The 15,648-nt window shown below is 44.6% G+C and overlaps 1 protein-coding gene across 1 annotated transcript in view; it reads left to right on the forward strand.

The window, feature by feature from the left end:
- The window catches only part of nel (NEL protein), a 174,985-nt gene that overhangs the window by 13,338 nt on the left and 145,999 nt on the right, over window positions 1-15,648 (forward strand). The window contains exon 3 of the mRNA NM_001140146.1: window positions 9,691-9,841. Coding sequence (NP_001133618.1) covers window positions 9,691-9,841 — 151 coding nt within the window. The remainder of the gene's footprint in view (window positions 1-9,690; window positions 9,842-15,648) is intronic.

Here is a 15,648-nt window from a genome sequence, read left to right on the forward strand (position 1 = left end):
CCAAGACAACTCAGGCGTGGTTTCGGGACATGTCTCTGAATGTCCTTGAGTGGCCCAGCCAGAGCCCAAGACCTGAACCCGATCGAACATCTCTGGAGAAACCTGAAAATAGCTGTGCAGCGACGCTCCCCATCCAGAATAAGGCTGTAAAGTAACAAAATGTGGAAAAAGTGAAGGGGTCTGAATACTTTTCCAATGCACCGTTTAGACCACATTGTTTTCTCCCCAGGTATTTTGAACCTGTTCTCACAAGCTGTAGATGCTGTGTTTATGCCGTACAAGACCATGAACATGTAGCTGGTGTCAGTGTGAAGCTGTTACACACACACACACACACACACACACACACACACACACACACACACACACACACACACACACACACACACACACACACACACACACACACACACACACACACACACACACACACACACACACACACATACACACACACACTCCCTTCATCTCTTATTGATGGCTCCATTAAAGGAGTGTAGATGTCTGAGGAGAGGAGAGGAGAGAGGGATGGGAGTTGAGGAAGGAGGGGTGGAAGGATGGAGAGAGAGGTTCGGCAGAGGGAGAACAAAAGGCAGCCAGAGATCAGGGCACTCCCGTGGTTCCAATCCCTTCTCTCACTCTCTCTGTAGATAAACTGGAGGTAAGGTGTTGTATCCACAGTTAAAGGGAGCAGGGTTCTGTTCCTTTTGAATATGGAACACAACAGTGTACAGGATAGAATGTCGAATAGATGGTTTATTGACATGAGAGCCCGCTCAAAGGCTAGCAACCATGTGACCTTACTCATCAAGGTTGAATGATTGTACATGACACTAATTAACCAGTATAAACACAGCTCTAAAACAGGACATCGAGTATAACTCCTCTGTCCCTGTGAGTGATGATGGTTCCAGTCTCAGAAACATACAGTATAACATCTCTGTCCCTGTGAGTGATGATGGTTCCAGTCTCAGAAACATACAGTATAACTCCTCTGTCCCTGTGAGTGATGATGGTTCCAGTCTCAGAAACATACAGTATAACTCCTCTATCCCTGTGAGTGATGATGGTTTCAGTCTCAGAAACATACAGTATAATCTCTGTCCCTGTGAGTGATGATGGTTCCAATCTCAGAAACATACAGTATAACATCTCTGTCCCTGTGAGTGATGATGGTTCCAGTCTCAGAAACATACAGTATAACATCTCTGTCCCTGTTAGTGATGATGGTTCCAGTCTCAGAAACATACAGTATAACTCCTCTGTCCCTGTGAGTGATGATGGTTCCAGTCTCAGAAACATACAGTATAACATCTCTGTCCCTGTGAGTGATGATGGTTCCAATCTCAGAAACATACAGTATAACATCTCTGTCCCTGTGAGTGATGATGGTTCCAGTCTCAGAAACATACAGTATAACATCTCTGTCCCTGTGAGTGATGATGGTTCCAGTCTCAGAAACATACAGTTTAACAACTCTGTCCCTGTGAGTGATGATGGTTTCAGTCTCAGAAACATACAGTATAACTCCTCTGTCCCTGTGAGTTATGATGGTTCCAATCTCAGAAACATACAGTATAACATCTCTGTCCCTGTGAGTGATGATGGTTCCAGTCTCAGAAACATACAGTATAACTCCTCTGTCCCTGTGAGTTATGATGGTTCCAATCTCAGAAACATACAGTATAACATCTCTGTCCCTGTGAGTGATGATGGTTCCAGTCTCAGAAACATACAGTATAACATCTCTGTCCCTGTGAGTGATGATGGTTCCAATCTCAGAAACAAACAGTATAATCTCTGTCCCTGTGAGTGATGATGGTTCAGTCTCAGAAACATACAGTATAACATCTCTGTCCCTGTGAGTGATGATGGTTCAGTCTCAGAAACATACAGTATAACATCTCTGTCCCTGTGAGTGATGATGGTTCCAGTCTCAGAAACATACAGTATAACATCTCTGTCCCTGTGAGTGATGATGGTTCCAGTCTCAGAAACATGCAGTATAATCTCTGTCCCTGTGAGTGATGATGGTTCCAGTCTCAGAAACATGTGGTATAATCTCTGTCCCTGTGAGTGATGATGGTTCCAGTCTCAGAAACATACAGTATAACATCTCTGTCCCTGTGAGTGATGATGGTTCCAGTCTCAGAAACATACAGTATAACATCTCTGTCCCTGTGAGTGATGATGGTTCCAGTCTCAGAAACATACAGTATAACATCTCTGTCCCTGTGAGTGATGATGGTTCCAGTCTCAGAAACATACAGTATAACTCCTCTGTCCCTGTGAGTGATGATGGTTCCAGTCTCAGAAACAAACAGTATAATCTCTGTCCCTGTGAGTGATGATGGTTCCAGTCTCAGAAACATACAGTATAACATCTCTGTCCCTGTGAGTGATGATGGTTCCAGTCTCAGAAACATGCAGTATAATCTCTGTCCCTGTGAGTGATGATGGTTCCAGTCTCAGAAACATACAGTATAATCTCTGTCCCTGTGAGTGATGATGGTTCCAGTCTCAGAAACAAACAGTATAATCTCTGTCCCTGTGAGTGATGATGGTTCCAGTCTCAGAAACATACAGTATAACATCTCTGTCCCTGTGAGTGATGATGGTTCCAGTCTCAGAAACATGCAGTATAATCTCTGTCCCTGTGAGTGATGATGGTTCCAGTCTCAGAAACATACAGTATAATCTCTGTCCCTGTGAGTGATGATGGTTTCAGTCTCAGAAACATACATTATAACATCTCTGTCCCTGTGAGTGATGATGGTTCCAGTCTCAGAAACATACAGTATAACTCCTCTGTCCCTGTGAGTGATGATGGTTCCAGTCTCAGAAACAAACAGTATAATCTCTGTCCCTGTGAGTGATGATGGTTCCAGTCTCAGAAACATACAGTATAACATCTCTGTCCCTGTGAGTGATGATGGTTCCAGTCTAAGAAACATGCAGTATAATCTCTGTCCCTGTGAGTGATGATGGTTCCAGTCTCAGAAACATACAGTATAATCTCTGTCCCTGTGAGTGATGATGGTTTCAGTCTCAGAAACATACATTATAACATCTCTGTCCCTGTGAGTGATGATGGTTCCAGTCTCAGAAACATACAGTATAACTCCTCTGTCCCTGTGAGTGATGATGGTTCCAGTCTCAGAAACAAACAGTATAATCTCTGTCCCTGTGAGTGATGATGGTTCCAGTCTCAGAAACATACAGTATAATCTCTCTGTCCCTGTGAGTGATGATGGTTCCAGTCTCAGAAACATACAGTATAACATCTCTGTCCCTGTGAGTGATGATGGTTTCAGTCTCAGAAACATACATTATAACATCTCTGTCCCTGTGAGTGATGATGGTTGCAGTCTCAGAAACATACCAGTATAACATCTCTGTCCCTGTGAGTGATGATGGTTCCAGTCTCAGAAACAAACAGTATAATCTCTGTCCCTGTGAGTGATGATGGTTCCAGTCTCAGAAACATACAGTATAACATCTCTGTCCCTGTGAGTGATGATGGTTCCAGTCTCAGAAACATGCAGTATAATCTCTGTCCCTGTGAGTGATGATGGTTCCAGTCTCAGAAACATACAGTATAATCTCTGTCCCTGTGAGTGATGATGGTTCCAGTCTCAGAAACAAACAGTATAATCTCTGTCCCTGTGAGTGATGATGGTTCCAGTCTCAGAAACATACAGTATAACATCTCTGTCCCTGTGAGTGATGATGGTTCCAGTCTCAGAAACATGCAGTATAATCTCTGTCCCTGTGAGTGATGATGGTTCCAGTCTCAGAAACATACAGTATAATCTCTGTCCCTGTGAGTGATGATGGTTTCAGTCTCAGAAACATACATTATAACATCTCTGTCCCTGTGAGTGATGATGGTTCCAGTCTCAGAAACATACGGTATAACTCCTCTGTCCCTGTGAGTGATGATGGTTCCAGTCTCAGAAACAAACAGTATAATCTCTGTCCCTGTGAGTGATGATGGTTCCAGTCTCAGAAACATACAGTATAACATCTCTGTCCCTGTGAGTGATGATGGTTCCAGTCTCAGAAACATACATTATAACATCTCTGTCCCTGTGAGTGATGATGGTTTCAGTCTCAGAAACATACATTATAACAACTCTGTCCCTGTGAGTGATGATGGTTCCAGTCTCAGAAACATACAGTATAACATCTCTGTCCCTGTGAGTGATGATGGTTCCAGTCTCAGAAACAAACAGTATAATCTCTGTCCCTGTGAGTGATGATGGTTCCAGTCTCAGAAACATACAGTATAACATCTCTGTCCCTGTGAGTGATGATGGTTCCAGTCTCAGAAACATGCAGTATAATCTCTGTCCCTGTGAGTGATGATGGTTCCAGTCTCAGAAACATACAGTATAATCTCTGTCCCTGTGAGTGATGATGGTTCCAGTCTCAGAAACAAACAGTATAATCTCTGTCCCTGTGAGTGATGATGGTTCCAGTCTCAGAAACATACAGTATAACATCTCTGTCCCTGTGAGTGATGATGGTTCCAGTCTCAGAAACATGCAGTATAATCTCTGTCCCTGTGAGTGATGATGGTTCCAGTCTCAGAAACATACAGTATAATCTCTGTCCCTGTGAGTGATGATGGTTTCAGTCTCAGAAACATACATTATAACATCTCTGTCCCTGTGAGTGATGATGGTTCCAGTCTCAGAAACATACGGTATAATCTCTGTCCCTGTGAGTGATGATGGTTCCAGTCTCAGAAACATGCAGTATAATCTCTGTCCCTGTGAGTGATGATGGTTCCAGTCTCAGAAACATACAGTATAATCTCTGTCCCTGTGAGTGATGATGGTTCCAGTCTCAGAAACAAACAGTATAATCTCTGTCCCTGTGAGTGATGATGGTTCCAGTCTCAGAAACATACAGTATAACATCTCTGTCCCTGTGAGTGATGATGGTTCCAGTCTCAGAAACATGCAGTATAATCTCTGTCCCTGTGAGTGATGATGGTTCCAGTCTCAGAAACATACAGTATAATCTCTGTCCCTGTGAGTGATGATGGTTTCAGTCTCAGAAACATACATTATAACATCTCTGTCCCTGTGAGTGATGATGGTTCCAGTCTCAGAAACATACGGTATAACTCCTCTGTCCCTGTGAGTGATGATGGTTCCAGTCTCAGAAACAAACAGTATAATCTCTGTCCCTGTGAGTGATGATGGTTCCAGTCTCAGAAACATACAGTATAACATCTCTGTCCCTGTGAGTGATGATGGTTCCAGTCTCAGAAACATACATTATAACATCTCTGTCCCTGTGAGTGATGATGGTTTCAGTCTCAGAAACATACATTATAACAACTCTGTCCCTGTGAGTGATGATGGTTCCAGTCTCAGAAACATACAGTATAACATCTCTGTCCCTGTGAGTGATGATGGTTCCAGTCTCAGAAACAAACAGTATAATCTCTGTCCCTGTGAGTGATGATGGTTCCAGTCTCAGAAACATACAGTATAACATCTCTGTCCCTGTGAGTGATGATGGTTCCAGTCTCAGAAACATGCAGTATAATCTCTGTCCCTGTGAGTGATGATGGTTCCAGTCTCAGAAACATACAGTATAATCTCTGTCCCTGTGAGTGATGATGGTTCCAGTCTCAGAAACAAACAGTATAATCTCTGTCCCTGTGAGTGATGATGGTTCCAGTCTCAGAAACATACAGTATAACATCTCTGTCCCTGTGAGTGATGATGGTTCCAGTCTCAGAAACATGCAGTATAATCTCTGTCCCTGTGAGTGATGATGGTTCCAGTCTCAGAAACATACAGTATAATCTCTGTCCCTGTGAGTGATGATGGTTTCAGTCTCAGAAACATACATTATAACATCTCTGTCCCTGTGAGTGATGATGGTTCCAGTCTCAGAAACATACGGTATAACTCCTCTGTCCCTGTGAGTGATGATGGTTCCAGTCTCAGAAACAAACAGTATAATCTCTGTCCCTGTGAGTGATGATGGTTCCAGTCTCAGAAACATATAGTATAACATCTCTGTCCCTGTGAGTGATGATGGTTCCAGTCTCAGAAACATGCAGTATAATCTCTGTCCCTGTGAGTGATGATGGTTCCAGTCTCAGAAACATACAGTATAATCTCTGTCCCTGTGAGTGATGATGGTTTCAGTCTCAGAAACATACATTATAACATCTCTGTCCCTGTGAGTGATGATGGTTCCAGTCTCAGAAACATACAGTATAACTCCTCTGTCCCTGTGAGTGATGATGGTTCCAGTCTCAGAAACAAACAGTATAATCTCTGTCCCTGTGAGTGATGATGGTTCCAGTCTCAGAAACATACAGTATAATCTCTCTGTCCCTGTGAGTGATGATGGTTCCAGTCTCAGAAACATACAGTATAACATCTCTGTCCCTGTGAGTGATGATGGTTTCAGTCTCAGAAACATACATTATAACATCTCTGTCCCTGTGAGTGATGATGGTTCCAGTCTCAGAAACATACAGTATAACATCTCTGTCCCTGTGAGTGATGATGGTTCCAGTCTCAGAAACAAACAGTATAATCTCTGTCCCTGTGAGTGATGATGGTTCCAGTCTCAGAAACATACAGTATAACATCTCTGTCCCTGTGAGTGATGATGATTCCAGTCTCAGAAACATGCAGTATAATCTCTGTCCCTGTGAGTGATGATGGTTCCAGTCTCAGAAACATACAGTATAATCTCTGTCCCTGTGAGTGATGATGGTTCCAGTCTCAGAAACAAACAGTATAATCTCTGTCCCTGTGAGTGATGATGGTTCCAGTCTCAGAAACATACAGTATAACATCTCTGTCCCTGTGAGTGATGATGGTTCCAGTCTCAGAAACATACAGTATAACTCCTCTGTCCCTGTGAGTGATGATGGTTCGTCTCAGAAACATACAGTATAACATCTCTGTCCCTGTGAGTGATGATGGTTTCAGTCTCAGAAACATACAGTATAATCTCTGTCCCTGTGAGTGATGATGGTTCCAGTCTCAGAAACATACAGTATAATCTCTGTCCCTGTGAGTGATGATGGTTCCAGTATCAGAAACATACAGTATAACATCTCTGTCCCTGTGAGTGATGATGGTTCCAGTCTCAGAAACATACAGTATAACTCCTCTGTTCCTGTGAGTGATGATGGTTCCAGTCTCAGAAACATACAGTATAACTCCTATGTCCCTGTGAGTGATGATGGTTCCAGTCTCATAAACATACAGTATAACATCTCTGTCCCTGTGAGTGATGATGGTTCCAGTCTCAGAAACATACAGTATAACATCTCTGTCCCTGTGAGTGATGATGGTTCCAGTCTGAGAAACATACAGTATAACATCTCTGTCCCTGTGAGTGATGATGGTCCAGTCTCAGAAACATACAGTATAACATCTCTGTCTCTCTGAGTGATGATGGTTCCAGTATCAGAAACATACAGTATAACATCTCTGTCCCTGTGAGTGATGATGGTTTCAGTCTCAGAAACATACAGTATAACATCTCTGTCCCTGTGAGTGATGATGGTTCAGTCTCAGAAACATACAGTATAACATCTCTGTCCCTGTGAGTGATGATGGTTCCAGTCTCAGAAACATACAGTATAATCTCTGTCCCTGTGAGTGATGATGGTTCCAGTCTCAGAAACAAACAGTATAATCTCTGTCCCTGTGAGTGATGATGGTTCAGTCTCAGAAACATACAGTATAACATCTCTGTCCCTGTGAGTGATGATGGTTCAGTCTCAGAAACATACAGTATAACATCTCTGTCCCTGTGAGTGATGATGGTTCCAGTCTCAGAAACATATAGTATAATCTCTGTCCCTGTGAGTGATTGTTGTTGCTGTCTCCTTCTCTATCAGAAACTGAGACTGAAGGACAATCTATCGAGTAGCATTTTCTGTATCTCCATCTGTTCTTAACTGATTTGCCTAGTTAAAAAAGGTTAAATAAAAATAAAAAATGTATTTCAATTAAGAGGTGTGCCTTGTTAAAAGTTAATTTGTGGAATTTCTATCCTTCTTAATGCGTTTGAGCCAATCAGTTGTGGTGTGACAAGGTAGAGGTGGTATACAGAAGATAGTCCTATATGGTAAAAGACTAAGTCCATATTATGTCAAGAACAGCTCAAATAAACATGGAGAAACGACAGTCCATCATTACTTTAAGACATGAAGGTCCGTCAATCCAGAAAAGGTCAAGACTTTGAATGTTTCTTCAAGTGCCGTCGCAAAAAACATCAAGCACTATGATGAAACTGCCTCTCATGAGGACCGCTACAGGAAAGGAAGACCCAAAGTTACCTCTGCTGCAGAGGATAGGTTCATTTGAGTTACCTGCCTCAGAAATTGCAGCCCAAATAAATGCTTCACAGAGTTCAAGTAACAGACACATCTCAACATCAACTGTTCAGAGGAGACTGCTTAAAACAGTCCTTCATGCAACGAAACCACTACTAAAGTGCACCAATAAGAAGAAGAGACTTGCTTGGGCCAAGAAACACGACCAATGGACATTAGACCGGTGGAAATCTGCCCTTTGGTCTGAGGAGTCCAAATTTGAGAGTTTTGATTGCAACCGCTGTGTCTTTGTGAGACGCAGAGTAGGTGAATGGATGATCTCCACATGTATGGTACCCACCATGAAGCATGGAGGAGGAGGTGTAATGTGGGGGGGTGGGGGGGAGGAGCTGGTGACACTGTCAGTGATTCATTTTATCAATTCAAGGCACACTTAACCAGCATGGCTACCACAGCATTCTGCAGTGAGACACCATCCCAACTTGTTTGCACTTAGTGGGACTATCATTTGTTTTCAACAGGACAATGAACCAACACACCTCCAGGCTTTGTAAGGGCTATTTGACCAAGAAGGAGAGTTATGGAGTGCTGCATCAGATGACCTGGCCTCCACAATCACCCGACCTCAACCCAATTAAGATGGTTTGGGGATGGGTTGGAGCGCGGAGTGAAGGAAAAGCAACCAACAAATGCTCAGCATATGTGGGAACTCCTTCAAGACTGTTGAAAAAGTATTCCAGGTGAAGCTGGTTGAGAGAATGCCAAGAGTGTGCAAAGCTGTCATCAAGGCAAAGTGTGAATACTTTTTTGAATCTCAAATATAAATATATTTTGATTTGTTTAACAAGAATTTAAGCTTTCTGCCAACATCAGATATGTCTATGTCCTTGGATATTTTGTTGTTGTTACTTACAACCTCATGCTAATCGGATTAGCCTACATTAGCTCAACCGTCCCGCAGGGGACCCACCAATCCTGAAGAAGTTTTAACACTTTTTTGGTTAATACATGATTCCATATGTGTTATTTCATTGTTTTGATGTCTTCACTATTATTCTACATTGTAGAAAATAGTAAACAATAAAGAAAAACCCTTGAATGAGTAGGCTTGTCCAAACTTTTGACTGGTACTATATTTTGTTGGATAACCTGTATTACATAATGCAGTGTGTCCTAATTCTCTCCTCCAGTACCCACAGCTGTTGCATTTATAGATCAACTCTAATATTAGCACCTGTTTGAACTACAGCGCTTGATGTTAAATTGTGGCCAACACCACTAAGATTCAGAGATCTCTCTCTCTCTCTCTCTCTCTCTCTCTCTCTCTCTCTCTCTCTCTCTCTCTCTCTCTCTCTCCTCAGACTCATGGAGGAACGTGAGGGTGAAGGAGGATGTAGCAGAGGTGATGCTCCAGAAGCTGAGAGACAAGACAGAGTACACTGTGCTGGCCACTCTGAAGCAGGAGAGACTCAACTCTGGAGTCCTGCTCTCCATACACTATGCAGAGCACAGGTAAGACACAGTCCTCTTCATACACCATGCAGAGCACAGCAAAGACACAGTCCTCTCCATACACCATGCAGAACACAGGTAAGACACAGTCCTCTTCATACACCATGCAGAACACAGATACAACACACATCTTGACTTAGAAACCATTTGTGTGCTATTATGTAATGGAGGTAAGAACAGCCATAAACTCACTCCACAGCTATCTTGATATGTTGCCAATGGTGCTATTGAATTGAATCATTTTCTATAGCTCAATCTGGTTTTAACTTGTCAAGCGGGCGGACACTTGTACTTGCGAGGTAGAGGACCCTGGTTGAAGTCCAGACAGAGACACTATAGGGGACCCTGGTTGAAGTCCAGTCAGAGACGTTACAGAGGACCCTGGTTGAAGTCCAGAAAGAGACACTATAGAGGACCCTGGTTGAAGTCCAGTCAAAGACATTATAGAGGACCCTGTTTGAAGTCCAGATAGAGACAATATAGAGGACCCTGGTTGAAGTCCAGATAGAGACACTATAGAGGTCCCTGGTTGAAGTCCAGTCAGAGACATTATAGAGAACCCTGGTTGAAGTCCAGACGGAGACATTATAGAGGACCCTGGTTGAAGTCCAGTCAGAGACACTATAGAGGACCCTGGTTGAAGTCCAGACAGACACATTATAGAGGACTCTGGTTGAAGTCCAGTCAGAGACACTATAGAGGACCCTGGTTGAAGTCCAGTCAGGGACACTATAGAGGACCCTGGTTGAAGTCCAGTCAGAGACACTATAGAGGACCCTGGTTGAAGATCAGTCAGAGACACTATAGAGGACCCTGTTTGAAGTCCAGACAGACATTATAGAGGACTCTGGTTGAAGTCCAGTCAGAGACACTACAGAGGACCCTGGTTGATGTCCAGACAGAGACATTATAGAGGACCCTGGTTGAAGTCCAGACAGAGACACTATAGAGGACCCTGGTTGAAGTCCAGACAGACACATTATAGAGGACCCTGGTTGAAGTCCAGTCAGAGACACTATAGAGGACCCTGGTTGATGTCCAGACAGAGACATTATAGAGTACCCTGGTTGAAGTCCAGACAGACACACTATAGAGGACCCTGGTTGAAGTCCAGTCAGAGACACTATAGTGGACCCTGGTTAAGGTCCAGACAGAGACACTTTAGAGGACCCTGGTTGAAGTCCAGTCAGAGACACTATAGAGGACCCTGGTTGAAGTCCAGTCAGAGACACTATAGAGGACCCTGGTTGAAGTCCAGTCAGAGACATTATAGAAGACCCTGGTTGAAGTCCAGTCAGAGACATTATAGAGGACACTGGTTGTAGTCCAGACAGAGACACTATAGAGGACCCTGGTTGAAGTCCAGACAGAGACATTATAGAGGTCCCTGGTTGTAGTCCAGTCAGAGACACTATAGAGGACCCTGGTTGAAGTCCAGTCAGAGACACTATAGAGGACCCTGGTTGATGTCCTGACAGACATTATAGAGGACCCTGGTTGAAGTCCAGACAGAGACACTATAGAGGACCCTGGTTGAAGTCCAGTCAGAGACACTATAGAGGACCCTGGTTGAAGTCCAGTCAGAGACATTATAGAGGACCCTGGTTGAAGTCCAGTCAGAGACATTATAGAGGTCCCTGGTTGAAATCCAGTCAGAGACATTATAGAGGACCCTGGTTGAAGTCCAGACAGACATTATAGAGGGCCCTGGTTGAAGTCCAGTCAGAGACAGTATAGAGGACCCTGTTTGAAGTCCAGTCAGAGACACTATAGAGGCCCCTGGTTGAAGTCCAGTCAGAGATGTTACAGAGGACCCTGGTTGAAGTCCAGACAGAGACACTATAGAGGACCCTGGTTGAAGTCCAGACAGACATTATAGAGGACCCTGGTTGAAGTCCCGTCAGAGACATTATAGAGGACCCTGGTTGAAGTCCAGACAGACACATTATAGAGGACTCTGGTTGAAGTCCAGTCAGAGACACTACAGAGGACCCTGGTTGAAGTCCAGACAGAGACTTATAGAGGACCCTGGTTGAAGTCCAGACAGAGACACTATAGAGGACCCTGGTTGAAGTCCAGACAGACACATTATAGAGGACCCTGGTTGAAGTCCAGTCAGAGACACTATAGAGGACCCTGGTTGATGTCCACACAGAGACATTATAGAGTACCCTGGTTGAAGTCCAGACAGACACACTACAGAGGACCCTGGTTGAAGTCCAGTCAGAGACACCATAGTGGACCCTGGTTAAGGTCCAGACAGAGACACTTTAGAGGACCCTGGTTGAAGTCCAGTCAGAGACACTATAGATGACTCTGGTTGAAGTCCAGTCAGAGACACTATAGAGGACCCTGGTTGAAGTCCAGTCAGAGACATTATAGAGGACACTGGTTGAAGTCCAGTCAGAGACATTATAGAGGACACTGGTTGTAGTCCAGACAGAGACACTATAGAGGACCCTGGTTGAAGTCCAGACAGAGACATTATAGAGGTCCCTGGTTGTAGTCCAGTCAGAGACACTATAGAGGACCCTGGTTGAAGTCCAGTCAGAGACACTATAGAGGACCCTGGTTGAAGTCCAGTCAGAGACATTATAGAGGACCCTGGTTGATGTCCAGACAGACATTATAGAGGACCCTGGTTGAAGTCCAGACAGAGACACTATAGAGGACCCTGGTTGATGTCCAGACAGACATTATAGAGGACCCTGGTTGAAGTCCAGACAGAGACACTATAGAGGACCCTGGTTGAAGTCCAGTCAGAGACATTATAGAGGACCCTGGTTGAAGTCCAGACAGACATTATAGAGGACCCTGGTTGAAGTCCAGACAGAGACATTATAGAGGACCCTGGTTGAAGTCCGGACAGAGACATTATAGAGGACCCTGGTTGAAGTCCAGTCATAGACACTATAGAGGCCCCTGGTTGAAGTCCAGTCAGAGACATTATAGAGAACCCTGGTTAAAGTCCAGACGAGACATTATAGAGGACGCTGGTTGAAGTCCAGTCAGAGACATTATAGAGGACCCTGGTTGAAGTCCAGTCAGAGACACTATAGAGGACCCTTGTTGATGTCCAGAGAGACATTATAATGGTCCCTGGTTGAAGTCCAGTCAGAGACACTATAGAGGACCCTGGTTGAAGTCCAGACAGAGACACTATATGGACCCTGGTTGAAGTCAAGTTAGAGACATTATCGAGGTCCCTGGTTGAAGTCCAGTCAGAGACATTATAGAGGACCCTGGTTGAAGTCCAGTCAGAGACACTATAGAGGACCCTGGTTGAAGTCCAGTCAGAGACATTATAGTGGACCCTGGTTAAGGTCCAGACAGAGATACTTTAGAGGACCCTGTCTGAGGTCCAGTCAGAGACACTACAGAGGACCCTGGTTGAAGTCCAGTCAGAGACACTATAGAGGACCCTGGTTGAAGATCAGTTAGAGACACTATAGAGGACCCTGTTTGAAGTCCAGACAGACATTATAGAGGACCCTGGTTGAAGTCCAGACAGAGACACTATAGAGGTCCCTGGTTGAAGTCCAGTCAGAGACATTATAGAGGACCCTGGTTGAAGTCCAGACAGACACACGATAGAGGACCCTGTTTGAAGTCCAGACAGAGACACTATAGAGGAACCTGGTTGAAGTCCAGTCAGAGACATTATAGAGGTCCCTGGTTGAAGTCCAGTCAGAGACATTATAGAGGACACTGGTTGAAGTCCAGTCAGAGACACTATAGAGGACCCTGGTTGAAGTCCAGTGAGAGACACTATAGTGGACCCTGGTTAAGGTCCAGACAGAGATACTTTAGAGGACCCTGTCTGAGGTCCAGTCAGAGACACTATAGAGGACCCTGGTTGAAGTACAGTCAGAGACACTGTAGAGGACCCTGGTTGAAGATCAGCCAGAGACACTATAGAGGACCCTGTTTGAAGTCCAGACAGACATTATAGAGGACCCTGGTTGAAGTCCAGACAGAGACACTATAGAGGACCCTGGTTGAAGTCCAGTCAGAGACACTATAGAGGACCCTGGTTGATGTCCAGACAGACATTATAGAGGACCCTGGTTGAAGTCCCGTCAGAGACATTATAGAGGTCCCTGGTTGAAATCCAGTCAGAGACATTATAGAGGACCCTGGTTGAAGTCCAGACAGACATTATAGAGGGCCCTGGTTGAAGTCCAGTCAGAGACAGTATAGAGGACCCTGGTTGAAGTCCAGTCAGAGACACTATAGAGGCCCCTGGTTGAAGTCCAGTCAGAGATGTTACAGAGGACCCTGGTTGAAGTCCAGACAGAGACACTATAGAGGACCCTGGTTGAAGTCCAGACAGGCATTATAGAGGACCCTGGTTGAAGTCCCGTCAGAGACATTATAGAGGACCCTGGTTGAAGTCCAGACAGACACATTATAGAGGACTCTGGTTGAAGTCCAGTCAGAGACACTACAGAGGACCCTGGTTGAAGTCCAGACAGAGACATTATAGAGGACCCTGGTTGAAGTCCAGACAGAGACACTATAGAGGACCCTGGTTGAAGTCCAGACAGACACATTATAGAGGACCCTTGTTGAAGTCCAGTCAGAGACACTATAGAGGACCCTGGTTGATGTCCAGACAGAGACATTATAGAGTACCCTGGTTGAAGTCCAGACAGACACACTATAGAGGACCCTGGTTGAAGTCCAGTCAGAGACACTATAGAGGACCCTGGTTGAAGTCCAGTCAGAGACATTATAGAGGCCCCTGGTTGAAGTCCAGTCAGAGACATTATAGAGAACCCTGGTTAAAGTCCAGACAGACATTATAGAGGACGCTGGTTGAAGTCCAGTCAGAGACATTATAGAGGACCCTGGTTGAAGTCCAGTCAGAGACATTATAGAGGACCCTGGTTGTAGTCCAGACAGAGACACTATAGAGGACCCTGGTTGAAGTCCAGACAGAGACATTATAGAGGACCCTGGTTGTAGTCCAGACAGAGACACTATAGAGGACCCTGGTTGAAGTCCAGACAGAGACATTATAGAGGACCCTGGTTGTAGTCCAGACAGAGACACTATAGAGGACCCTGGTTGAAGTCCAGACAGAGACATTATAGAGGACTCTGGTTGAAGTCCAGTCAGAGACACTATAGAGGACCCTTGTTGATGTCCAGAGAGACATTATAGAGGTCCCTGGTTGAAGTCCAGTCAGAGACACTATAGAGGACCCTGGTTGAAGTCCAGACAGAGACACTATATGGACCCTGGTTGAAGTCAAGTTAGAGACATTATCGAGGTCCCTGGTTGAAGTCCAGTCAGAGACATTATAGAGGACCCTGGTTGAAGTCCAGTCAGAGACACTATAGAGGACCCTGGTTGAAGTCCAGTCAGAGACACTATAGTGGACCCTGGTTAAGGTCCAGACAGAGATACTTTAGAGGACCCTGTCTGAGGTCCAGTCAGAGACACTATAGAGGACCCTGGTTGAAGTCCAGTCAGAGACACTATAGAGGACCCTGGTTGAAGATCAGTTAGAGACACTATAGAGGACCCTGTTTGAAGTCCAGACAGACATTATAGAGGACCCTGGTTGAAGTCCAGACAGAGACACTATAGAGGTCCCTGGTTGAAGTCCAGTCAGAGACATTATAGAGGACCCTGGTTGAAGTCCAGACAGACACACGATAGAGGACCCTGTTTGAAGTCCAGACAGAGACACTATAGAGGACCCTGGTTGAAGTCCAGTCAGAGACATTATAGAGGTCCCTGGTTGAAGTCCAGTCAGAGACATTATAGAGGACACTGGTTGAAGTCCAGTCAGAGACACT

Source organism: Salmo salar, chromosome 17 (genome assembly GCF_965601325.2).
Source record: "Salmo salar chromosome 17, fSalSal1, whole genome shotgun sequence".
In the NCBI taxonomy this organism is placed as follows: Eukaryota; Metazoa; Chordata; class Actinopteri; order Salmoniformes; family Salmonidae; genus Salmo; species Salmo salar.